Genomic DNA, 26,546 nt, shown 5'->3' on the forward strand with positions numbered 1-26,546 from the left:
AATGGCCATCAAGATGGCAAGCCCCAGCTCTAGCTCACCACTGTCTTGTTGGTGCGGCTGTCCCCCTGTGGCCACTCTGCAGTATAGCTGTCTCTCCGATCAGCCCCCTCCCTTTCCATGCGATGGAAAACAATCAGATTCCAGGTAAACCCTGTTTTCCTGGCACAACCAAACGCCAACCTTGCTTTAAGTTATGGTAAGAGGAGGTGGCATATCAAATTTGGTGGTCCTAGCTCTTAATGTTTAGGAAGCATTCTTGAACAAACAGACTCACTGACAGACAGACAGGTGCACATTTCTAAAATACACAGATAGAATCCTACAGGAACAGTATGACTGGAAATTAATTGTGATGATTGTTCAGGGTCCTATGTGTGTGGTTGGTCCTAGTGGGAAAATGTCCAAATTAGGCACCCTTGTTAGCTAGCCTCTTAAGAGAAGTTTAGGATCAAGAGGGTAATTAAGAATTCAGTCAGGCCCCCCCCCATGGCTATTCCAGAGCAGGGGTGATCTAGTGTCAGGGCATTGAAGGGTCGCTGCCTGTGTTATGTCAGTTCTATGGTCAGAAGATTGTGCACTCTTGGGCTACGTCTACACTGCAGGGTTTTTGCACAAGAGCAGTCATTCTTGCACAAAAACTTGTGCAGCGTCTACACAGCACGCTCGTTCTTGCGCAAGTAAACTTACAGTAAAGCATCAGAAAAGAGGGCTTCTTGCGCAAGAGTTATTCCTTTCCCCACGAGGAATAAGCCCTCTTGCTCAAGAGGGTAGTGTGGATGGCCAACAGGGGTTTCTTGCGCATGAAACCCCTATGGCTAAAATGGCCATCAGAGCTTTCTTGCGCAAGAGAGCGGCCACATTGCCATGGATGCTCTTGCGCAAAAGCACAGCTCTTGTGCAAAACAACATGGCAGTGTGGACGCGCTCTTGTGCAAGTACTTTTGCACAAGAACTCTTGGGGAAAACAGTTCTTGTGCAAGAAGCCTGCAGTGTAGACGTAGCCTTGGAGTGTTAGGGCCTGTCACCAGTACTACATTTATCCTTAAAATTTAACCTCAACTGGACTCTACAGTAGGATCAACTGTGGCATTTCCTTTGTTTGTTTCTCCAGGTCTCCGAGATCTGCTGTTATCAGGGTGTTCGTGGATTGCTGTCTCTACACTTTGTAGTTCCACTTGTCCTTTACTCCGAACCCTGGATGTTCAGTGGGTGGAAGGATTAAAAGATGCACAAATGAGAGACCTCTTGTCACCACCAACAGATAACAGGCCAGGTAACAGATGGATTTATTGGCAAGTATTTTTCATGTGCCAGTAATTGGTAGCCGATGTGTGGGACATTACACTTCATTCTGTTTCTGAGACCACACTTTTCCCCCATTGGGGTTTGGATTTGTCCATATGCCCGTGCAAACAGTAAATAATGGCTCAATTCTAGACTCTTGCATGCTAATGGCTACAAATAGCTCTATTAAAATCATTAACAAAACTACCATCAACAATATGAATTTGAAATGCATTTCACATTTTGCAGACTCTACTGGAGCTGAAATAAGTCTCAGTGTTCCATTTTGACTCATTGTTGAGTTGGGCTTGGGTTTGTCAGACCTCAGTTTTTGTTCTTTTTGTTCCCATTGCTGTGTGTAACACTTGCAAAAAAGGGGAAAGTGATTTCACTACTGAGGGAAACAGTGAAAAAGACTTTACCTAAAGTGCTGTCAAATGCACAAGCTAAAAGTGAAAAAACAGGAGGAAAATGTACTGTCACTGCTGGTCACCTTGGCTATGTCTATACTGGTGGGTTCTTGTGCAAGAACGGCTGTTCTTCCGCAGAGCTTCCACATGACCCGCCTGCTCTTGTGGAAGAAGATTTACAGTAAAGCGTGAGAAGAGATGGCTTCTTGCGCAAGATCTATGCTCTTTTCTAACAAGTGTAAGCTCTCTTGTGCAAGAGCTCTTGCGCAAGAGGACAGTGTGGATGCGCAGCAGGGGTTTCTTGCGCAAGAAACCCCTATGGCTAAAATGGCCATCAGAGCTTTCTTGCGCAAGAGAGTGTCCACACTGCCATGGATGATCTTGCACAAAAGCACATGACTGTGTGGACGTGTTCTTGTGCAAGAACCCGCCAGTGTAGACATAGCCTTTGAGGGCTCCTTAAAACAGCAGGTAATTTAAATCACTTCTGTGTTATGTTTAACTGTCCATTTAAGTAAATTGGGGGTATTGTTTGGGGTTGATTTTTAATCTGCTACTGATTGCTAAGCTGGAGTGAAATAATAATAATAATAATAATAATAATAAAAACCTTTTGTCTTGCAGGTCAAATTGACAACCGAAGTAAACTACAGAACATAGTTGAGCTGCATTTGGCTGGTCTGGATATTACAGATGCTTCTTTGAGATTGATCATTAGGAACATGCCTCTGCTTTCCAAACTCAATCTTAGTTACTGTAACAATGTGTCAGATCAGTCTATTAACATGCTGACTGCAGTAGGAACCACCACACGTGATTCCTTAACTGAAATTAACTTATCAGGTATGTGATGGGAGAGACACATGAGGCTTTGCCTAATTGTATGAGAGATGCTGGATTTGTATGAAATATAAGAGTACAAATTGTAAATTAGCCATAGGAATCCTTCCCCCCCTCCCCTGCAGCTCACCTGACCCTTCCTGGGAAAAAAACGCAGTAGGGATGTAAACAAGTAGTCAACTAGTTGATTAACTGATAAGCCTAGGCTTATCAGTTAATCTATTTGACTACTCACATCACACACACCCCTTGCTGCTTCTGTATCAGAGGCAGCAAGTGGGGGCGGGGGAGCAGGAGCCGGTGCTGAGGGGGAGCTGGCTTAAAGGGCAGCAGTGTGGAGGGGGACAGGGCAGGCTGCCGCAAAGCAGCCTCTGCCTGTGGTGAGCCCAGGCCCCCAGGTGGTGCCAGTGCTGACCGCGGACAGAGGCTTCCCCTGCCCCCTCCCCCCTCCCCCCCCAGCAGCATCTGTGTGCAAGGAACCCCCCCCCCCCCCGACAGGGACTGCTGCCACCCCTGGGGACTATAGAATAGTGAACTAACTGCTAAGAATTCATGTGGTTAGTTAACTATTCAATTAATGGATAGCTAACATCCCTAAAACACAGCCAGCATTTCTCCTTTTGTCCTCATAGCTTTCTTTTATACTAGAGAATTCCTCTGTTTTCTGGCTAGAGACCACCACCCTCTACTTTATCCATCCTCCCCATGTGACTCTAAGCCCCCTCTGGCACCACTCATGCAACTGGCTTGTTTTGTATTTGTATCCGTTACACAAGTGGCTGCAAAGGTCAGAGAGCTGTCATCAAGCTGATGGGTTTTAATTCATTGATTTTAATGACTAGTGCAATAATAAAGAACAAATGGGGGCATGTCACAGTCTGTATAAATAGTCCTTATATTGACAAATTAAGTAAAACAAACTGTTAATTTCTCTCCCCTTTGTTGTTTTCCTGGCAGACTGCAATAAGGTTACTGACCAGTGCCTGTCCTACTTTAAACGTTGTGGAAATATCTGTCAGATTGATTTGAGGTACTGCAAGCAAGTGACAAAGGAAGGATGTGAGCAGTTCATAGCAGAGATGTCCGTGAGTGTTCAGTTTGGGCAGGTGGAAAAGAAACTGCTTCAAAAACTGAGTTAGTTAAAGGACAAGTGTGTAAATATTGGGGCAAGGGATGGGGAAAGGTCTAAGAACATGTAGGGATTTTATTTTCAATTGGGAAACCAAAAAGATCCATATCAAAGATCAGATTTTACAGTCTTGTCAAGGAGAGAACATCATTTAAACTACCCATGTTAAGAATTTCAACCTGTGCCACTTAAGTCAGGCTACTGGGGATGTCCTGCGCTGGCTCATATGCAAATTCATAAGGCGACTGTTATTGATGATACATGTGCACACATGGAAGAAGACTGATCTTCAAGAAATACTGTTATTTAAAGTACCACACCATGTGCTTGGGTAGTGTACATTAATTTCTGTTAATTTCTTAAAACAAAAAAAGTTGGTGTCATTAGAGTGGACCACACACTGTATTTCTGCCTTCTTAACACATTGGCTGTGTCTACATTGGCACCCCTTTCTGGAAAAGGGATGCTAATGTAGACTTCGGAATTGCAAATTCCGCGGGGGATTTAAATATCCCCCGCGGCATTTGCATTTACATGGGTGCCGCTTTTTTCTGGCTTGGGGATAAGCCGGAGAAAAGCACCAGTCTGGACGCGATTCTCCGGAAAATAAGCCCTTTTCCGGGAATAAGAGATCCTCCGGAAAAGGGCTTATTTTCCAGAGAATCGCGTCCAGACTGGCGCTTTTCTCTGGCTTATCCCCAAGCCGGAAAAAAGCGGCAGCCATGTAAATGCAAATGCCGCGGGGGATATTTAAATCCCCCGCGGAATTTGCAATTCCGAAGTCTACATTAGCATCCCTTTTCCGGAAAGGGGTGCCAATGTAGACACAGCCATTTTGTTTTGTTACATCTTACATTATGCAGAACTATTTTTGTATAAAATTGTTTAAAAGTTATTTATGCAATATTTGAATGCATTACCAGTGTCTTGGGTTTGGATTGCCAATTTTTATCTTTACAGTAGGAGAGAACTTAACCTATACTTTGTAGACAAAGTATCCATCTGCAAAAGTGCCCAGGTCAGGAAAAGTAGGTTAATACTTTCTATGTCAAGCATGTGTTAATGCAAGTTTATATCCTGCTTTGTATACTTCATAAGTGACATAAGCATGTTGTGAAAATAAGGTGTAAATTATAGTTGATGTAAGACACTATGCCACGTTTTAGCTGTATAGAAATCACCTTTTTCTCAAAATTTTTAAAATTCCAATTTCAGCTTTTGCACATAGGAGGGTTTCACTCTAGCATGAGCTCTTGTACTCAATATAAAAATAATTTATACAGTGAGTCAAGCAGTAGACTAAATGGTCAAGCATAGTCTTTTTCCTCTTTGTTTGAAGTGTGAGTTGAGTTCTCATTTAAGGTTTATAACATGGCTATTTCCTGATTGTAAAATTCTGCATTGATAAGTGCCATTGTTGTAAGGTGTTGTTTTCGTAGATGCAGTTTTACCTTTCTTGAATTTGTATAAACAATTGTACAAAAGCAGACAAGCCTAAGAGGGTTTCTATTCAAACTTGAATTGATAAAAATTGTTTTGCTTGATTGATAGACAAAAGTATTAAAAGTACAGTTCTCATCTGAAGAGTAATTGTATTAAAACAAAAAAACTGCATAGCACTTTTCTTATTCAACAGCTCTGTTCCCTTTGTGTACTCAGTCAGGTTGTTTACTGTGTTTTTCTCTTCACCCTGCAAAGCCACCAATACTAAGGTGACCTGAATTTTATTCCTTCATGTGTATGATCAGTTGTGAGGTTTCAGTTATTCATAAGCAAAACCATTGATCGGTAAAAGGCACAGCGAACATGGAAGATTCCAGAATTGCACAGGTGTAAAGTTGACCTACTCTGGCCTGTAGCATCTTTCACTAGTTAGTTATCGCTTTAATATACTATAATTCTCTAAGCATGCTGAAAAAATTGTCAGACTTTTTGGAATTAAGAGAGACAGTTGATAAAGCTCCAAAGTTCTGGACCAGAACCTGTGGTGTTTTAATATAATCTGAAAAATAGTAAACAGTAAAATAAATTCTAGATAACACAATTATTTAAATGTGACAAGACTAAAGTTTGAGCAATTTCAGAAGGACCTAATGTCTCACTAGTTGGGAATCAAGATTGCGGGTATGGCTAGACTGCGGGGGTATACTGAAAAAACTCCGCCATGTCCAGAGAACGCGTTTGCTCTTCCGCTTTTTTTTGCGGAAGAGCAAACGCACTCTTTTGGAAGCCCCTGTATTCCTCGTTCTACGAGGAAGAAGGGGGCTTTTGAAAGGGGGGGGTTCTGACATTTGGCCCAGTCTAGATGGGCCAAATGTTGGAAAAGCCTCTTCCAACAAAAGTATTGGGAAAAGCTGTCATCTAGCTGTACCCTGCTAGATTACATTTTTTGACAAGTGCAAAGTAATGAATGTTGGCATGATGAGCACACAACTACATGTATAGTGCTGAGTTCCTTATGAGAAGTGCTGGGTTTTCTCTTGTACACAGTTTAGTGAAAGCATGTCCACTGGCAAATGAAAATGGTAGGATGGATAAGGCCTGGAATCCATCAGAACGGCTTGAAGCCCCTTCACTCTTGGAGTTGAGATGTGCTCCATCTAGGTTTGTATTCTCAACCCAACATGACTCATCTCTTGTGGTGGTAGTTAGAAAAACATCTTTACTTGTAAAGTGAATATATCTTGATGTGGAACCTCCTACTGCAATTCTTTAATTGCTTTTATTTGAAATTATTTTACATTGAAAAATGACTAATTCTAGTTCTTCAAAATTCAGTTTTAATGGAATAGCTTTCCTATGATATGCACATGAGTCTCTGCTCTAAGAGCCTTCAGGAAAGTAAAGAGTACAACATGGTGTAATGCAGCAAGTGACCAAATGCTGGAAGTAGCATTATAGCCACGTTATAGGTAATGAAACTTTGACTATTTTCTTTAGTAAAATGCTTTTAAGATCTATGGATAAGCACTATGAGATCTAGGTATTCTATGTAGGGAATAATTAATTTGAAACAATTACTGTGCTCCTGTTCATTTCCTGTTTGTATTTTTCCTCTCTGTAGTACCTGTGTAATATGCTAAAACAGAGGCAAGTGGCTGACTGATCCTGAAAGATGCACAGCCACCCAGGCTGTTCCTGGGGGAATTCTGCACCACGAATACACACACAAATCTATCATGGTCTTTGTAGAAACCGAGGGAGTATAACCATCATATGGCTTTGTCTAGAGTAAACTCAACATGCCTGGTGCTTTTAAAGTCAATGCTGAACATTTCACTTTCTCCTCAGCCCTACTGTTTTGCTGCCTAGCTTCACTGCTACTGCTGACACTAAGGGTATGTCTACACTACAGCACTAATTCGAACTAACTTAGTTCGAATTAGTTAATTCGAACTAAGCTAATTCGAACTAACTCATCCAGACTAAAAAACTAGTTTGAATTAGCATTTTGCTAATTCGAACTAGCATGTCCACATTGAGTGGACCCTGAACAGGGCTTAAGGCTGGCCGGAAGCAGTGCCGGCAGGGCATCAGATTAGGACTTAGAGCGTGGAGCTGCTGTCTCAGGCTAGCCGAGGGCTGTGCTTAAAGGGACCTGACCCCCACCCCGGACTGACAGTTCTCAGGGGTGCTCCGCTTGCAAAGCAGTCCTGGCTTGGATTGCCCGGAGTACCCACACTGGGCACATCACACCACTCGGCCATCAGACCGGATGCACTTGCCGCAGGCTGCCATCCGGAGGGGGGGTCAATCAAGGGGCTTCAGGAGAGTTTCCACCCCGAGGAGCCCGCAGAGCCAGCCCAGTCCTCCCCATCGGGGGCTCATACCCCATTCCTCCCTCACCTCCTTCCACTTACCTCTCCCTAGACCCCCTTCCTGATGTACAAAATAAAGGACAATTGTGTTCAAAAATAGAATCTCTCTTTATTGAACAAAACTCGGGAAGACTGGGAAAAGGAGGTGGGAGAGGGGAAGAGAGAGGCTGGGAGAGGGGAGGACAACTAAAATGATCAGAAGTTTGGAACAGGTCCCATACGAAGAGAGGCTAAAGAGACCGGGACTTTTCAGTTTAGAAAAGAGGAGACGGAGGGGGGACAGGATAGAGGTCTCTAAAAGCAGGAGTTGGGTGGAGAGGGTGCATATAGAAAAGTTCTTCATTAGTTCCCATAAAGAAGGACTAGAGGACACCAAAGGAAAGGAATGGGTAGCAGGCTTCAAACTAACAACAGAAAGTTCTTCTTCACAAAGCAAATAGTCAACCTGTGGAACTCCTTGCTGCAGGAGGCTGTGAAGGCTACAACTAGAACAGAGTTTAAAGAGAAGTTAGATCAAGTCATGGAGGTTGGGTCCATGGAGTAGTCTTAGCCAGGGGGTAGGAGTGGTGTCCCTGCCCAAAGTTTGTGGAAGGCTGGAGATGGATGGCACGAGACAAATGGCTTGGTCACTGTCTTCGGTCCATCCCCTCCAGGGTCCCTAGGGTTGGCCGCTGTCGGCAGACAGGCTACTGGGCTAGATGGACCTTTGGTTTGACCCAGGACGGCCATTGTAAGCTCAGGGCTCAGGGTCAGGGGTCTCAGTGGACCACCTTGATTTTCATGCACACCTGCTCCTGGGTGGCCAGGCTGGCAGCTATCCTGCCTTAAACAGCCGCTTTCCTGTGCCTAGTGCGGAGGTCATGGACGAGGTCCACGATGTCTGCACTAGACCAGGCGGGCGCCCGCCTCTTGTGGTCCCGGGCAAGCTCCCGGGAGCCGCCAGCCTGGTCCCGGGAAGAGGGGGAGGGCTGGGGGGCATCGGGTGGCTGGCTCGAGCCGTGCCAGGTGCAGGGTCTGCTGGCTGGGTGCTGGCAGGCTTGCACCTGGCACGGGCACCGTAGCCAGCCCGTGCCCCTTTAAGGGGTCCGGGGCCGGGAGGGGGGCAATAGAGTTTCCCTGGTGTTGGCCAGAGTGGCCACCAGGGAAACCTGGGGAGGGCTAGCCTCCCACTAGTTCGAATTAAGGGGCTACACAACCCTTAATTCGAACTAGTAAGTTTGAACTAGGCTTAGTCCTCGTAAAATGAGGTTTTCCTAGTTTGAACTAAGCGCTCCGTTAGTTCGATTTAAATTCGAGCTAGCGGAGCGCTAGTGTAGAGGCTATGAATGTTAGTTTGAACTAACGTCCGTTAGTTCGAACTAACATTGTAGTGTAGACATACCCTCAGAGAGTTGCTGTTTTGAGCTTTATAAATCAGGAACTCTTGCCTATTTAGAAGTTGAGTGTAGGAAGACAACTGTACCTTTAAGGCTCTGTGACAGAGGGTAAGAGCAGGGAGGCTCACCTGAAGGTTGCAGCGTCAGGACAGCAGGCGGTGAGCAGCATGAACACGGGCTGGAAGGCTTCAGAGGAGCACGGTGCAGTTGCACAGCCAGCCGGAGAAAAGTGGCACTTTGAAGCAGGAAAGTGCTGCTTCCCTCCAGCCACCAGCTATGCAGCTAGCCAGTGTTCCTCTGAAGCCTTCCAGCTTGTGTTTGTGCTGCTGGCAGCCACCTGGTAAGTGGGGGCTGCCCATGGGGTGGGGAAGAGGGTCAGCTGCAGCTGCCCATGGGGGAAGGCATGCCCGGGGGATGGAGAGCCCGCAAGCTGCACAGCCGGCAGGAAAGCGCCACACTTGGAAGCAGGAAAATGCTGCTTCTCTCCAGCAGCTGGCTGTGTGGCTGCGCCGCCCCCTCCCCCTGAGTCCTCCAGCCCCTGTAATGTTGCGCTGCTGTTGGCGGCCACCTGGAGAGTGGCTGCTGCCTGCGGCTGGGAGATGAAAAGCCCAGGGTGGGGAGGGCACTCAGGTGGCCAATGGAACTCTGCCCTCCCCAACCTTCATGTGGAGCACATGTGGGTCTCTGCTCACATCTCCGCGCAATCTAGCACAGGGCCACTGGGGCGCCTGAATCCATCCTCTGCGGCCATGGAGATCTTAATATCTCCTCTGTCAGCCTTCTTCTCCAGCCCCACCATGGCGGCTCTGCTCCTGCACTCGGCCCCCAGCTCCGCCCCTTCCACCTGAGGCCCCATTCTGCTGGGGACCCAGACCTACGCCCACACACCTCACCCAGGGGCCTGGCTATTCTTTCAGCAGCCCTGGCTGAACCCTTAGTTCCTGTGCCTGTGGCCCACACCCAGGTCTGGACCTGCGCCTAGGAGAGACGGGCTGGCTTTCAGCACCCCACTATTACAAACGTTCCAATGCCACTGGTGTTAAACCTAATTAGGGAACAGGTGGTCCAGACCACGGCCCACCCGTGGCTACAGCCCTGTTTTTTCAAACATTTTTAATGTGCCTAAAAATCAAGGTTAGTTGTTTAGCAATAATGAAGCAATACTATGAGTCTGGCAGTCAAAAAACGCGGAAAAAAAATGAAGGCAAGGCAAAAAGACAAAGCTAAGCAAAAAGACAGTTTGACAAAATCACCAATATTTTGTAGGTCCATTGCCACTTCAGAGGGCACTTATTCAATACTTCAAGATTTTTAAAATAAGATGACCAAGTAAGGGAAGAAACCTACCCTGAAGACATTGCATTATGGCCAAAATCTATTTCATTGGATAGGATATGGATATCATAGAATATTTCTTACTAAATAAACAAAAAAAATAGGTAATATGGAAAATTTGAGAAAAGAGTATGAGATTGGAGGATGAAAGCAATGTCGAGGTCTTCATGAGTCCCATTTTCTGAGGATGACGAAAAATGGGACCACAGAAATAAGAAATTGGTTGATTTTTTCAGAAACCACCAAGGCAGTCTACCATTATGTTTCCCATGGTCAGGGAATCATTTGTAAAGGAAAACAAACATTTGTTGACTGGCACTCTAATGGGAGAAATGTTGCAAGAGATATCGCTGATCAATCATGACACTTCCAAAGTTCATATTAATGCCATGTGTAAGTTTGTTCAAAGACGTAAATTATCCGGAAGAATTGATTCTGCGTTATCGGCTCAGTTTGAGGAGGAGTGCTCTTATTGGAGGAAACTGTGGAGACGTGTTGTGGCCACGGTGAAACTGTTGTCTTCTTTTGGACTACCTCTAAGAGGACATGATGAGTCATCAGTGTCATATCAAAAAGGTCATTTTTTAACCTGCCTTGAGTATCTTAGTGAATTTGACAATTTTCTCAATTAACATTTGAAAAATTATCAGTATTGCTCATGCAAATGCTGTTTTGGCTTTGAAAATGAGCGATGATGTTATAAAGAGAACCTTAGTAGACATAGCCACATCAAATGTTGAAAAACCCCGTGCAAAAACTGAAGCAAAATCCTTAGTAGAGAAGTTTGAAAAGTATGATATTTCTGTTTTTTACTATTTTGTGCAACCATTTACTTACAAAAATTAAAGCCATCAGCAAATCACTGCAAAAAGTTGATTCAACTTTATTGAATGCTGCACAATTGTTAGCCTCAGTTATAAGTTTTGTCATGGAAGTTTGAAATGACTATAGATCCGTGGAAGCAGAGGCACTAACATTAACAGTAAATATAGGTTCCTCTGATATATCTGATGAGAAACATAAAAAAAACAGGAAGTTGTTTTTCCATGAAACTCGAGTTTATGAAATCACTTTGAAAGGGAAAGAGATCATTGTTGAGACCAAAAAAAAAAAGTCAGACTACAAAAACAATCACAGTACCTCACTTGATTTTCATTTACTTCTTATTGTGTATAATATAGGAGGAGGATGAAGAGAAAAGAATGAAAATGGGATGGGCAAGAAGAGTGAATGTTCTTTTTCTTGGCTGGGTCCACAGCGGGCCCCAATAATGAAGCTGAGCACAGGGCCCTGCTAACTGTAAATCCACCACTGGGTCTCAAAGTCCCATGATAAGGCAAATGCCTTAAACTTCTATAAGAACTTTACAAGTTTGGTTCATCTCTAAAGACAGATTCCAACTATTTTCCATAACCCCATTTTGACTGAGCTTAATTAAATGCCATATAAGCGGTGCCAATCAACCACTCCATTGTCTTCCATGACATTGATGTTGGACTGACTGGACTATAATGTTGTGCTAGTTACTTTAATACAGATTTTTTTTCAAGAAGACTGGAACAAAACTAATTACAGGCCTGTTTACCATTTTAGTGGTCTAAAAACCTTCTCAATCAGCTCTTAAAATTCTTGGATACAAGTTATCTGACCCAACTGATTAAAATATCTAACTTTAGTTGTTCCTATTTGACATCCTCCTGTGACACTTTCTACTCAGTATCATCATGTACAGTTTTCAATACTTTTTCTACTAATACTTTTTTTGGGTCCTAATACTAAGGATGCTGGCCCCATGTTTTCAACGTTTTCTGTCTGGTTTATATTCATTATCAACTTTCCCTATTTTAAGTAGCTGCTTTCATTTTTTGCATCCTGGTGGTGTTCACAAGAAGTACAATGGGCTTCAGGTGGGGCCAGTGTTTCAATAGGCAGCTTTAGATAACATAGGGTATGTCTACACTACCCTCCTAATTTGAACTAGGAGGGTAATGTATGCATACCGCACTTGCAAATGAAGCCCGGGATTTGAATTTCCCGGGCTTCATTTGCATAAAGCCGGCCAGCGCCATTTTTAAATGCCGGCAGTTCGAACCCCGTGCCACGCGGCTACACGCGGCACGGAGTAGCTAGTTCGGATTAGGCTTCCTAATCCGAACTAGCTGTACTCCTCATTCCACGAGGAGTACAGCTAGTTTGGATTAGGAAGCCTAATCTGAACTAGCTACTCCATGCCACGCGGCTTCCAGGGTTCGAACTGCCGGCATTTAAAAATGGCGCCGGCCGGCTTTATGCAAATGAAGCCCGGGAAATTCAAATCCCGGGCTTCATTTGCAAGTGCGGTATGCATACATTGCCCCCCTAGATCGAACTAGCGGGGTAGTGTAGACATACCCATAGAGACATGCTTTTAGAAGAGGCCTGACTACAACAAGATAGCACTGAAGTTTATTACAGTTACTGGAGTGACAACTTGTTCCTTATCTCTGTAAGCAGACCCCTTATCTTTCATTCACAAAGTGGTGCTCATGTACATTGACACTGCTCTCATACTAGTCACATTACTAAAGAGTCCAGTTCAAGGGCCCTAGCCAAGAACATAACATGGAAAATAGGAGCTGTAAGGTTTTAGCAAAGAAACTATACCTACATTCATTTATCCTATAAAACAGGTCATTTGTTTGGAATCCATCTGATGTAACATATTCCAGAAGCAATAGGGCTTTCTAGCAGGAGCTGCTTCCCTCTTCCAGCTGCCTACTTTACACTCTAGCACCTGTAAGATATTTCTTAATTTAATGAGGCATGAGCCTCATCTGCTGCATGAATGCTTGAAGGTCAAACCGAGCCCACCACACCATGGGCACAGGGCTGCTCCGGCCCAGCCAGGCTGCTGGTTACTGGTAAGCACCACCCAGCAAGGGTGATGCTTGCCAGTTAACTTGTACGCCCTTGATATAGCCATATGTGCTCTAGGGATGTAAAGGGTAATATGGAGATTCCTTTTTACAGCTTCTCAAAAGCAAGCTGTCTGGGAGTTCTAAATCCTACTGGGGACTTATTAAAACAAGTAATTATACTGGCTTAGTCAAATGTACACTTAAGAATTTAAGAGGATGTCATGGCTGTTCCCTAATCTGGCACTCCGAGGGAAGAAGATGAGGGCCTGGAAGAGAGCTTCAAAACCTTACCTCTACAGGCTCTGCTTACAAAAACTCCACAGAGTCACAGATGCACTGGCTCTGAGAAAAAAACAAAAGCTGCCACCACCAAGTGATTTAACCCCGAAAAAAAAAAGAAAAACAGGAAGGAACACTTGAATTCCTTCTCCAGGGGTACCCCCCAAGCACTTTTGCCCTAAGAGAGCTTGAAAAAAGAATAGAGAAAAACAAGCTTCAGTCTCTTGTAGCTGACCGCTCAGTCTTAGGCAGGCAGACACACACACAGAACCCCTGTTCCTTTCCAGGACACAAGAATCAAATCACCTTAAAAAGGGGATTTTTACTAACAAGACAAAAAGATATACTTGAGAAAGCAGACTTGGTTGCTAGATGGTACAGAGTAACTAAGGAGAACAAATTATAACAGAGAAAATCTCTGGGAACAACTCTTACTCGGGTATGTCTACACTACAGAGTTAATTCGAAATAACAGCAGTTATTTCGAATTAACTGTAATAGCTGTCTACACATACAAACCGCTATTTTGAAATGAATTCGAAATAGCGGAGCCCTTATTTCGAATTTAGTAAACCTCATTCTATGAGGAGTAACACCTAATTCGAAATAGCTATTTCGAATTAAGTGCTGTGTAGACACTTAATTCGAAATAGGGGGCCTCCAGCCCTTCCCAGGGAGCCCTGGTGGCCACTCTGGGTACAACCAGCCCCGGAGCCATTAAAGGGGTAGACCCCGGCCACAGTGCCTGTGCCAGCTCCAAGCCTGCGAGCCCAGAGCCAGCAGTGGCCACCGGGGCCCCTGACCCAGTGGCCCCAAAACATGAGCCAGCAAGCCACTTGCAGCCAGCCCTCCACCGCTCCCCAGGAGCAGTCTGCCAGCTCCCAGGAGCCTGACGGGCCGGAGAAGACGGGTGCCTTCATGGTCCAGGGTGGAGATCACGGACCTTATTCAGGTTGGGGGGGGGATGCCCCCAACTTCCACGACCTCCACACTAGACAGAGGAATGAGGCCGTCTATGGCAGGATAGCTGCCAGCCTGGCCACGAAAGAACACATGCGAACCCAGGACCAGGTTTGCATGAAAATCAAGTTGGTCCGGCGAGACCCCCAACCCTGGGCCCTGAGCTTCCCCTCCCCCTTCCATCTCCCTCCCCTCTCTTCCCCTCTCCCACCTCCTTTTCCCAGTCTCCCCAAAGGTTCATCCCCCCCCCCCCCAGGTTTTGTTCAATAAACCCAGTTTCTATATTTGAACATACGTGTCTTTTATTTGACATCAGGAAGGGGGGCTAGGGAGGGGTAAGTGGAAGGACGTGAGGGAGGAATGGGGCACGAGCCCCCGGTGGGGAGGATCAGGGAAGCTATGAGGGCTCCTCGGGCTGGACGTTCTCCTTCAGGGCCTCCTGGATCCTGACAGCCCCCCAATGGACCCCCCGGATGGCAGCCTGCAGCAAGTGCAACCGAGCTGATGACAACAACCCCACGAGATGCACTGGCGTGCCCAGGGGCAGCTCCGGCTCCATGTGGCCGAGTGCTGTGGTGTCCTGACTTCGGGCACTCAGGGCACTGCAAGACAGGACTGCTTTGCTGTCCCTCATCGAGGTAGACAAGCAAGCGGGGAACCCTGAGAACTGTCTGTCTGGGGGTGGGGGTAGGGTCCCTTTAAGCACGGAGCTCAGTTAGCCTCAGGCAGCAGCCCCACACACTCAAGTCCTAACCTGATGCTCTGCCGGTACTGGTTCCGGCCAGCCTTAACTTCGGTTCAGGATCCACTCAGTGTGGACGTGCTATTTCGAAATAGTTTTTGTGTATAGATGCGTTATTTCGAATTAGCTTAATTTGAATTAACTATTTTGAATTAAGTTAATTCAAAATAGCGCTGTAGTGTAGACATACCCTAAATGTGTATCAACGTTTTGCATCATAGCTCATTTTCAAAGTCAAAACAGCATTTGCACGAGCACACCACCTGGTGTCACAAATTGAGTGAGTCAGTGACCAGGGAGCTTGTGAACAGGGGCTGCTAACAGTGGCCCCAAAACATGAGCCAGCAAGCCACTTGCAGCCAGCCCTCCACCGCTCCCCAGGAGCAGTCTGCCAGCTCCCAGGAGCCTGACAGGGGCTAGAGAAGTCGGGTGCCTTCCTGGTCCAGGGTGGAGATGATGGACCTTATTTAGGTTTGGGGGGGATGCTCCCAACTTCCATGATCTCAGCCCTAGACGGAGGAACACGGCCGTCTATTGTAGGATAGGTGCCAGCCTGGCCACCAAAGGCCACATGCGAACCCAGGAGCAGGTTTGCATGAAAGTCAGGTTGGTCCAGTGAGACCCCCAACCCTGAGCCCTGAGCTTCCCCTCCTCCTTCTTCCCTTTGCTTCCCCCTTCCAGCTCCCTCCTCCCAGGTTTCCCCCTCCCCTTTCCCACCCTCTCTCTTCCCCTCTCCCACCTCCTTTTCCCAGTCTCCCCAGAGGCTCATCCCCTGCCCTAGTTTTGTTCAATAAACCCAGTTTCTATTTTTGAACATACGTGTCTTTTATTTGACATCAGGAAGGGGGCTAGGGAGGGGTAAGTGGAAGGACGTGAGGGAGGAATGGGGCACGAGCCCCCGGTGGGGAGGACCAGGGAGGCTCTGAGGGCTCCTCGGGGTGGACGCTCTCCCTCAGGGCCTCCTGGATGGACCCCCGGATGGCAGCCTGCAGCAAGTACAGCCGGGCTGATGGCAACGACCCCACGAGATGCACCGGTGTGCCCAGGGACAGCTCTGGCTCCATGTGGCCGAGTGCTGTGATGTGCCGAGTGTGGGCACTCAGGGCACTCTAAGACAGGACTGCTTTGCTTTCCCTCATCGAGGTAGACAAGCAAGCGGGGAACCCTGAGAACTGTCTGTCCGGGGTGGGGGTAGGGTCCCTTTAAGCACGGAGCTCAGTTAGCCTCAGGCAGCAGCCCCACACACTAAGTCCTAACCTGATGCCCTGCTGGCAGTGGTTCCGGCCAGCCTTAACTTCGGTTCAGGGTCCACTCAGTGTGGATGCTCTATTTCAAAATAGCTTAATTCGAATTAACTTTTTCGAATTAAGTTAATTCGAAATAGTGCTGTAGTGTAGACATACCCTTAGATAGTGAATGGGGAGGAAAGGCGTGGATTCACACAGAGAAGTTTAAACCAAACAACCAAAACAAAGAGAAATACCCTGATCGTGACTAGATACACTTTTCCCTCTACTCACAATCTGTGCTGATCCGTATTTCCAGGTCCCAGTTCACTCCCATGCCCAATATTTCATATAGGCATGGTAATTCTGATTACTGCATCTGCTCCCTCCAGCTCTTAACTTAGAATCCATACAAAGGAAGAGCAGACCAGGTATCTATATCCAATTCAAATGTCAGCACTGTGTCCCCATTGGTTCTTCTGGCCCCCTGCCAACATCCTTGCTAGCTACCTGAGTTTAACCCTTTAGTCACTGGATGCTGGCAAGCACTCCTCCTGTCCATCACAGAGGGCTAGTGAATAGTTAAAAAAAAGCCAAGAACATAAGACTTCCCCAAGACCAGTTACAAACCTTTCTTAAATTTGCAGCCATTGTTCAGAATGGAAGTAATGCACGTGCTACATTCTCCTACATCAAATTACCAAGTGAATAACAACTCGATTAAGTCAATACCTTTTTAGAAAGTTCTTTTAAAAGGGCAAAAAGTTTACTGCTTATTTTCCACAAGGGAGCAAAGTCAGTTACTAAAGTTTATGTAAAACGCCTGTTAAATTATATCAAACTTCAGCAGCTATTTTTATACTTCCTGTTACCTTTGGAACAATTGGCAAGTCTTAGCTTAACCAATATCTAGATTATTAAAAAAAATACATGCAGTTTTCTTCATGAATTACAGGATGTTGTGCAATACAGTTTGTAGGCTTGGTCTGGCTTTTTATTTTAACTATTAAGTACTGCAATTCAATCATTGTTACACAGCTCCACATTAGAGGTAGTAAAAGTTGGCAATGGAAGAGATACTTAGCTTACTGTATTCTACTTAAGGATGTCCTTTCACCTTCTCACTTGAGTCTGTCCATTTTAAGAAAAGCTCAAAGCTAGGTTTGTTAAAACAGCTAACATACAGAAGGGATGTTAGGATTATCTTCTGTCACTCACACACTGAATTTAGCTTAAAAGCATCTTTCTTGCACCTGCCCTCACTTCAGAAGCTTGTGCTTTTCTCAAAATGCTATAGAAATCCTGCTGCCGCACCCCCCTCGCCCCATTGAGTCCTGGTTCTGGACCAAATTCTAGTCTCAAGTAGACATGACAGGCAGTATACCTCCAAAGAGCTAGTGTACAGAAAACCAGAAATACTTTTAAATTTCTGCAGTTACTAAATCACTTATCTGCCCAAAACTGAATGGACATTGGGAATTGAATAGTGGGTTGTGCAGAAAATTGAAAGTCACTGAAGTATTTAAAAGAGTGGCAATACTAGTTTTTGAGCAACACTACATTTGCCCAATAAGACTTGGGTGTGAAGATTTAGCTCAGATTCAAGTTGTGTCTGGATAATGTTAAAGACATATCAGTAATAAGAGTACGTCTACACAGTAGCGTGTAGCTCAAAATAAGATATTTCAAAATTTGGCACTGTCTAAACAGCACTAATTTCAAAGTAGAGTGCTACTCCGACGAATCCCTTAATACTCATGTAACGAGGTTTACGGGATGTCGGAATAACAAACCCGTTATTTTGAATGTATTTCGAAATAATGGGCTTGCTGTTAAGACGTGCAGAACGCTATTTTTGGATAACAGACGTTATCCCGAAATAAAGCCATTGTGTAGACGTACCCTAACTGCATTACAGCTCCCCCTTTAAAAAAATTAACACAAGTATCTAGTCATAGAACAGATTAGAGCAAAAGAAGTGGGCAATACTGGCTTCCTACTACACTGCATTACTTCCCTCAATTTATACAATTTATACTCACTGAGCTACAGGACCGTTTAAGGGGAAAACATTTATTCTAAAGGAACAATTACTGCCACTGATGGTGGTTTGAAGCTATGTAGGAACTGGACTGAAAGCCTCTTTCACAGGGGCCACCCAACAGGTAGCTGGCATTTTGTTCACTACCACCCTAATCTTGATTCAAACACCTGTGTGAGCAATAGGTAAAAAACCTACCGTTCATATCAATCCTGTTTTCCTCCCTTACTCTCAATCTACCCCCATTCCAGAAAAAAAAAGTTTTAATACGATAACTCCTAAAAGTTAGCATCTACTAGTTTCATAGAATCCTAGAATACTAGGAGTAGAAGGGACCTCGAGAGGTCATCGAGTCCAGTCTCCTGCCCCCATGGCAGGACCAAATACTGTCTAGACCATCCCTGATAGACATTTATCTAACCTACTCTTAAATATCTCCAGAGATGGAGATTCCACAACCTCCCTGGGCAATTTATTCCAGTGTTTGACTACCCTGACAGTTAGAAACTTTCGCTGACTCCGCTGGTCCCCCAGCTTCACAGCGGGGAGCGTTGGCGTAACGTGGCCCCGCCCCCGTCATGGGTCCATCACAGGTCCGTTCAGGCTGGGTCCCTCCTTGCCTGGTATTAGGAGCAGGAGGGGAGCATGGTGTCAGGCCAGGCTGGGCTGGGCCAAGAACCCGGTATCCAGTTTATTCAGGGAGAGCCATGAATAACCTGGGGAGAACCATGCCGTGGCAGGATCCTGCTCTGTTGTGCCCCCCTGCCCTCTCCCAGGCTGCTGTGCTCTGCTTCACTGTTACTACGGAGTGGAGTCATGTCCCCTGGTAATCCCTCGGGCTGCCCTGAGCTCTGTGGGTCCCTTCCAAAAATCAGTTGAGGCAGCCACCCTGAACTCTTGTTTCCGCAGGTTGGAGCACTCTGCCTTGGAAACTTTTTCTGAGTAAAATCACTCCAAGACATGCACAAAAGGCCCTAAGGGTATGTCTACACATCAAAGTTAATTCGAAATAACAGCCGTTATTTCAAATTAACTTTCCTAGCGTCTACACAGGCAAACCGCTATTTCGAAATAAAATCGAAATAGCGGGAAGTTTATTTCGAATTTTATAAACCTCATTCTACGAGGAATAACGCCAAATTCGAAATAGCTAATTCGAAATAAGCGCTGTGTAGATGCTTATTCCGAAATAGGGGACCTCCAGCCCTTCCCAGTTTCCCCTGGTGGCCACTCTGGGCTAAACCAGGAAAACTCCTCTCCTCTTCCCTGGAGCCCTTAAAGGGGTAGACTCTGGCCATAGTGCATGTTCCAGCTACAGGCCTGCCAGTACAGAGCCAGCAGTCACTGACCCTCACCCAATGGCCCCAGTATGAGCCGGGCAGCCAGTGCCAGCCAGCTGTCCCCCGTCCAGTCCCCCAGCTCCCAGGAGCCAGCCAGGGGCCGGAGACGGCATGCGCCCTCCTGGACTAGTGCGGAGATCATGGACCTCCATGAGGTTTGGAGGGAGGCGTCCAATGTCCATGATCTCTGCACTAGACAGAGGAACGCCACCGTGTACGGCTGCATAGCTGCCACCATGGCCACCAAAGGCCACATGCGCACCCAAGAGCAGGTGCGCATGAAGATTAAGGAGCTGCAGCAGGCATACGCCAGGGCCACTCGGGGCAGCTCCTCAACAGGGGCAGACACCTGCCCCTGTTTTCACACCCTGGACCGCATCATGGGGCGGGATGGTCCGTGCCACCCCGGGGGGCACCGATCCGGGAGCAGAGGGCCCTGACCAGGGTGAGGAGGAGGAGCCACAGGAGCCGCCATGGAGGGTGTCACATTACTGAATTGGAGGGAAGCAGCCAGATCGCTGCTGCACCCCTAGGTGGGGGTGTTGGCCCCAGAAATTGGTATGAAAGGGAGCCATGTGGGGTATTGAATGGGAGCTTGTTGTTTTCTGATCCTGTGTACACTGTTTCTGTGAGTGTATAATGTCTGTGTGTGTAGGTAGGAATCTGTAATCTGTGTGGAAGCTGAATATTTCTCTGAATGTGGTTGAGCATTGCTATGGACAGGCTGAGTAGCGAAGCCCTGTGGGACAATGGCACTTGATGGCCCAAAGACACACCTAAAGCATGAGGGCGGACACCTAAGAGCGGCCAGCAGAGAGAGGCTGAGGACCAGGTGACCTGCTGCATACCAGAAGAGGCCAGGAAGGAGTATAAAGAGGCCATGCGGTCGATGCCATTTGGTTCTCAGCTCAGCACTTCATCCCAGAGGCAGCATTGCAGGGATCGAAGAGCCCGGAAGACCTGTGAACCCATCCTGATCGTAGGATGTGCAATAAGAACTTTTAAACCAGCAGCTGCAACATCTCTGCTAGAGCCTGCATCAAGAACTGGGAGATTCGGTGCATGTAACGTACTGTACTTTAATAACCTTACTCTCATGCTTTTCTTTCTTGTGATAATAAACCTTTAGTTTTAGATTCTAAAGGATTGGCCCAGCGTGATTTGTGGGTAAGATCCAGAGGGTAAATTGACCAGGGATCTGTGGCTGGTTTCTTGGAACCGGACAGGACTTGTTCGGGGTAGGTGGGATTGGGTGCTAAGACCCCCCACCTGTGTATAGGCCCGGGGCCATCTGGGGCACGGATATTGCTGGGATGTCGGAGGGGTTTTGCTCGGGAGGCTTCAGGCAGGCAGCTGAAGCGCTCTGTGGGACTGGTTTGTGGCCTGTGTGCAGAGGTCAGCAGTCGGGGGCTGTAAGAAGCCCCGGATTCGAGCAATTCGCCCTGAGCGGACACCCTCAGCTGTGCCCAGTTACCGCCCGGTCCGTCACAGAGGGTGCCACGCCGACAGGACTCCTGAGCTGTCCCAGCAGCAGAGTCACCAGGGTCGTCCGGGGAGGCCACACCAGGTGAGTGCCATCGTGTCCCCTTCCTGGGGGGCGGGGAGGGAGACCAGGGACCGCGTGCGTGGGCCTTGTTTACCACGGATCATGCAGCAACCTATGCACATGCGAGCACATGCGGTGTCACCCCTGGGCAGGTGGCTCCAGCTGCCTGCCACACAGGGGCCATGGCCTGATAGCCACACGCGCGTGAAGAGACATAACATGCTCCTGACCCTGGAGCGGGACACAGCAGGACGCCCTCCCTTCACAAGCCCCCTCTACACAGAGGCAGGGGACATCTCCCCTCCACCTCAGCCACACTATTCACAGCACAGGGGCATGGGTGCGGTCTCGGGGCAGCTCCCACTCCTGGGGATAACCGGACATTCCGACCGTGGCCTCTGTTCAAGCACATCGGCTCTGATGGTGCAGGGAACGGTCACCCTCACCTCGCAGAGGGGGGCTGCGCTTCACCCACTAAGTCCCCAGGGAGAAATGACCACTTCTCTTGTTTCTCCACAGCCGCACCAGCTGTGCGTGCAGGGAGCACCACCCCGCCTGGGACATCCTCCCACACCCAAGTGCTCAGCAGGTCCACCCGAACACTGCAAGGGTACCGACAGCAGCACCTGGGGGCCCTGCAAGCCTTGCGCCACAGTTTTCCCCCTCCCCTCTCCCACCCTCTCTCCTCCCCTCTCCCGCCTCCTTTCCCCAGTCTCCCCATAGTTTCATTCCCCCCCGCCCCAGTTTTGTTAAATAAAAAGAGTTTATATTTTTGAAAATACGTGTATTTTATTTGACATCAGGAAGGGGGGCTAGGGAGGGGTACGTGGCAGGACGTGAGGGAGGAATGAGGCACAAGCCCCCAGTGGGAAGGACCAGGGAGGCTCTGAGTGCTCCTCAGGGTGGACGCTCTCCCACAGGGCCTCCTGGATACTGACAGCCCCCCGATGGACCTCCCAGATGGCAGCCTGCAGCAAGTGCAGCCAGGCTGATAGCAACGCATCCACGAGATGCACCGGAGTGCCCAGGGGTAGCTCTGGCTCCATGTTGCAGAGTGCTGTGGTGTCCCGAGTGAGGGCAACCAGAGCACTCAGAGACACAAATGCTTTGCTGTCCCTCATCGAGGCAGGCAAGCAAGCAGGGACACCTGAGAACCGGCTGCCCGGGGGGGGGGGGGGGGCGTCCCTTTAAGCACAGGCCTCAGATAGCCTCAGTCAACAGCCACACACAGACACTCCTGACTTGATGCCCTGCCTGACCTGGTTCCGGCCGGCCTTAAATCCGAATCAGCGTCCACTCAGTGTGGACGCGGTATTTCGAAATAGAAAAAGGCTATTTCAAAATGCATTTTCTGTGTAGACGTGTTATTTTGAAATAACTTATTTCGAATTAACTATTTCAAAATAAGATATTTCAAATTAACGCTGTAGTGTAGACATACCCTTAGTACCCCCAAAAGGGTTAGAAGGAGGGACAGCCCTTCCCCTCCATGTTTTGTGCACTGATGACTCATTTCTGACACCCCAAGTTCAGGTCATGAATTTCTGTTCCCCCACTTCTCCTGTGTCCCAGGGTGCCTCAACCCAGCCGTTGAATTCTATCCGGCAGCCAGCTGGTTTGAGTTAAAACCCCTCTTTCTCTCTCACAACTTTCCTCCTGGCATTTATTAGTCCTGGTTCTCGTGCCGCCGCCAGAACTTATCACTCACCTTCCGTGGCTGAACTCACAGTGCATAGTCAATCTGTGGAACTCCTTGCCAGAGGATGTGGTGAAGACTAGGACTTTAACAGGGTTCAAAAAAGAGCTAGATTGATTCATGGAGGATTAGGTCCATCAATGGCTATTAGCCAGGATGGGTAGGAATGGTGTCCCTAGCCTCTGTTTGTCTGTAGATGGATGTCAGGAGAGGGATCACGTGAGGATTACCTGTTGTGATCCCTCCCTCTGGGGCATCTGGTATTGGCCACTGTCGGCAGACAGGATACTGGGCTAGATGGACCTTTGGTCTGACCCAGTATGGCTGTTCTCATGTTCTTATGTTCTTATTGTCGGGGACTCGAACCCGGACGGCCTCTGTTCGTTGTCTGACCGCAAAGAGACAGGCAACACCAGCAAGATCCAATCACAAGCTCTTTATTGAATGGTGCACACAACAATAGAGAGCGGCCCGTCTCCAAAGTGAACCAGCCCCGATTTCATTTACAGGTAGGCTTATATAGACAGTTCCGTCACATCATAGACTATTCGCCCAAGCAGCCAACCCCCCTTTATCAGTTAGAAACCTCTAATACCCATGCATACCTGGCCAACTATACATCATGGCCTTAAGCAATTCATAATGCATCAGCAATTTCTTATCAGCCCAAAAGACAGGTACTGGGCAACAAGGAGACAGTTTGTTATGGCCGAAGGAGAACATAAACAGGGAGTTTAGAACAAACGGGGAGAGCAGAAACAGGGAGTCTTCTTATCAGTTCTCAAAACAAACTGTTCCTCATCACAGCAGGTACAAAAATGCAGCTTCTTGCTTATCTCATTTTGCCAACTTGAGCAAGCGTGTAAGGTGCGTCCCTGCTTGAACCTATCTCCAGTTCTACCCAGGGACTACCCAGAAACCTTTGTTACATTTGCTTTAGCATAACTGCACTAGGCCTATTCTTCTAGGGCCTAACAGTCCCCCCTTTGTCCCTAGAGTACCGTGAAGGGACTCTTGGGACACATTGTAACAACTTACTACTTGCAACATCCACAACGAATTAGGACATAGAGAACTACCAAACCACAAATAACAATGACAGCGCTACGAAGTAGGTTATGGAGCCAACCACCGACATTTGGAAACCAGCTAAACAGGTCGCTCCACGAAGAATCCCCTTTCTTTCCTCCATGATCTTTTGCTACTTGCATAAGATGATGCACTCTGTCCTAAGTGGCATTATAAACATCAGGAATATACACACAACATTCTTGTCCAATTAAGGTACATGTTCCTCCTTGAGAGGCTAACAGAATATCTAGTGCTAAGCGATTCTGGAGAACCATCTGCCGGATCTTTCTCTGCTCGATAGCCAGATCAGTTAAAGCATCAGCAGTGGTATTAGCCATTATTTCCAAAATTCCTTGAAGCCTCAGTACTCCCTCTCCTATTCGATAAAAGGCCCCTCCACAAGCATTGGGAAATGCCGCACAAACACCTGTCCAATCATTCACAGCCCACCAGGTAGGAGGGCGAGATTCTTTAGCATCTGTCTCAGCGTCCCTCATATTCCTAATCTTTCTAGTGGGGAGATGAGGGCGGTAAACAACAGGTGGCTCCAACCAGGCCAAGTAGCAGGATCCACTCCATGAAGGAGGAAGGGTCAAATATGCTTTGTTACCGCACACTCAGTACACTCTAAATAAGGGTTGGTTCCATGGACTCTATCCTACCGGTCCGATGGGTAGGGTTGGACCATTCGGATAAGAGCATAAACAGAGAGACTTGTTGCTAGGTCCAGGAGAGCGCCGAGTACAATTTAGAGAGGAGCAGTTATAATGGGTGTGTGTGAAGGAAGGTACGCAGGACGATATATTTACTTTCATCCACCTAGGGATCAGAAAGTCAGCTGTACCATTGATAATTTGATAGAAATGTAGCCGTGTTAGTCTGGGGTAGTTGAAGCAAAATGCAGGACAATGTAGCACTTTAAAGACTAACAAGATGGTTTATTAGATGATGAGCTTTCGTGGGCCAGACCCACTTCCTCAGATCAAATAGTGGAAGAAAATAGTCACAACCATATATACCAAAGGATACAATTTAAAAAAATGAACAAATATGAAAAGGACAAATCACATTTCAGAACAGAAGGGGGATGCGGGGGGGTGGGAAGGGGGAGGAAGGAAGGTGAGTGTCTGTGAATTGCTGATATTAAAGGTAGGGAGAGTGGGATGTTTGTGAGTTAATGGTATTACAGGTGATAATTGGGGAAACTGTCTTGGTAATGGGTGAGAAAGTTCAAAGACTTGTTAAGTCCTTGTTGGTAAGTGTCGAATTTTAACATGAATGACAGTTCAGAGGATTCCCTTTCAAGTGCAGATGTAAAAGGTCTTTGTAGCAGAATGCAGGTGGCTAAGTCATTTAGAGAGTGTCCTTTCTGGTTAAAGTGGCAAGAAACTGTTTTCTCTTTGTGATCTTGTCTGATATCTGTTTTGTGGGCATTAATCCTTTGGCGAAGTGTCTGAGATGTTTGTCCAATGTACATAGCAGACGGACACTTTCGGCACATGATAGCGTAGATTATATTTCTGGATGCGCAGGAATATGTGTTCTTGATCTTATAACTCACTTGGTTAGGTCCAATAATGGTATCAGCAGAATGAATATGTGGACAAAGCTGGCAACGGGGTTTGTTGCAAGGGAAGGTACCAGGGTTGGTATTAGTGTGGTATGTCCTGTGGTGGTTGGTAAGAATCATCTTGAGGTTAGGTGGTTGTCTATAGGAGACTATGGGTCTGTCTCCCAGAGCCTCTTTGAGTATGGTATCCTGTTCCAATATAGGCTGTAGTTTATTGATAATGTGTTGGACAGGTTTAAGTTGGGGGTTGTAGGTGATGACAAGTGGTGTTCTATTGTTGGTTTTCTTGGGTCTGTCTTGAAGTAGATGGTTTCTAGGTATTCGTCTGGCTCTTTCAATTTGCTTTTTTGTTTCTCTGGGTGGGTAGTTGAGATTTATAAATGCTTGGTAGAGATCCTGAAGCTTCTGGTACCTTCCCTTGCAACAAACCCCGTTGCCAGCTTTGTCCACATATTCATTCTGCTGATACCATTATTGGACCTAACCAAGTGAGTTATAAGATCAAGAACACATATTCCTGCGCATCCAGAAATATAATCTACGCTATCATGTGCCGAAAGTGTCCGTCTGCTATGTACATTGGACAAACATCTCAGACACTTCGCCAAAGGATTAATGCCCACAAAACAGATATCAGACAAGATCACAAAGAGAAAACAGTTTCTTGCCACTTTAACCAGAAAGGACACTCTCTAAATGACTTAGCCACCTGCATTCTGCTACAAAGACCTTTTACATCTGCACTTGAAAGGGAATCCTCTGAACTGTCATTCATGTTAAAATTCGACACTTACCAACAAGAACTTAACAAGTCTTTGAACTTTCTCACCCATTACCAAGACAGTTTCCCCAATTATCACCTGTAATACCATTAACTCACAAACATCCCACTCTCCCTACCTTTAATATCAGCAATTCACAGACACTCACCTTCCTTCCTCCCCCTTCCCACCCCCCCGCATCCCCCTCCTGTTCTGAAATGTGAT

At 46.8% G+C, this 26,546-nt stretch overlaps 1 protein-coding gene across 2 annotated transcripts in view; it reads left to right on the plus strand.

The window, feature by feature from the left end:
- LOC102454325 (lysine-specific demethylase 2B-like) overlaps positions 1-4,156 on the plus strand; it is a 149,408-nt gene extending 145,252 nt beyond the window's left edge. For both annotated transcript variants that reach the window (XM_075915989.1, XM_075915990.1), the window contains exons 9-11: positions 1,112-1,273; positions 2,319-2,537; positions 3,492-4,156. In XM_075915989.1, coding sequence (XP_075772104.1) covers positions 1,112-1,273; positions 2,319-2,537; positions 3,492-3,673 — 563 coding nt within the window. In that variant the 3' untranslated portion in view covers positions 3,674-4,156. The remainder of the gene's footprint in view (positions 1-1,111; positions 1,274-2,318; positions 2,538-3,491) is intronic.
- The last annotated feature ends 22,390 nt before the right edge of the window (positions 4,157-26,546 follow it).

This window comes from Pelodiscus sinensis, unplaced genomic scaffold (genome assembly GCF_049634645.1).
Source record: "Pelodiscus sinensis isolate JC-2024 unplaced genomic scaffold, ASM4963464v1 ctg57, whole genome shotgun sequence".
Lineage (NCBI taxonomy): Eukaryota > Metazoa > Chordata > Testudines > Trionychidae > Pelodiscus > Pelodiscus sinensis.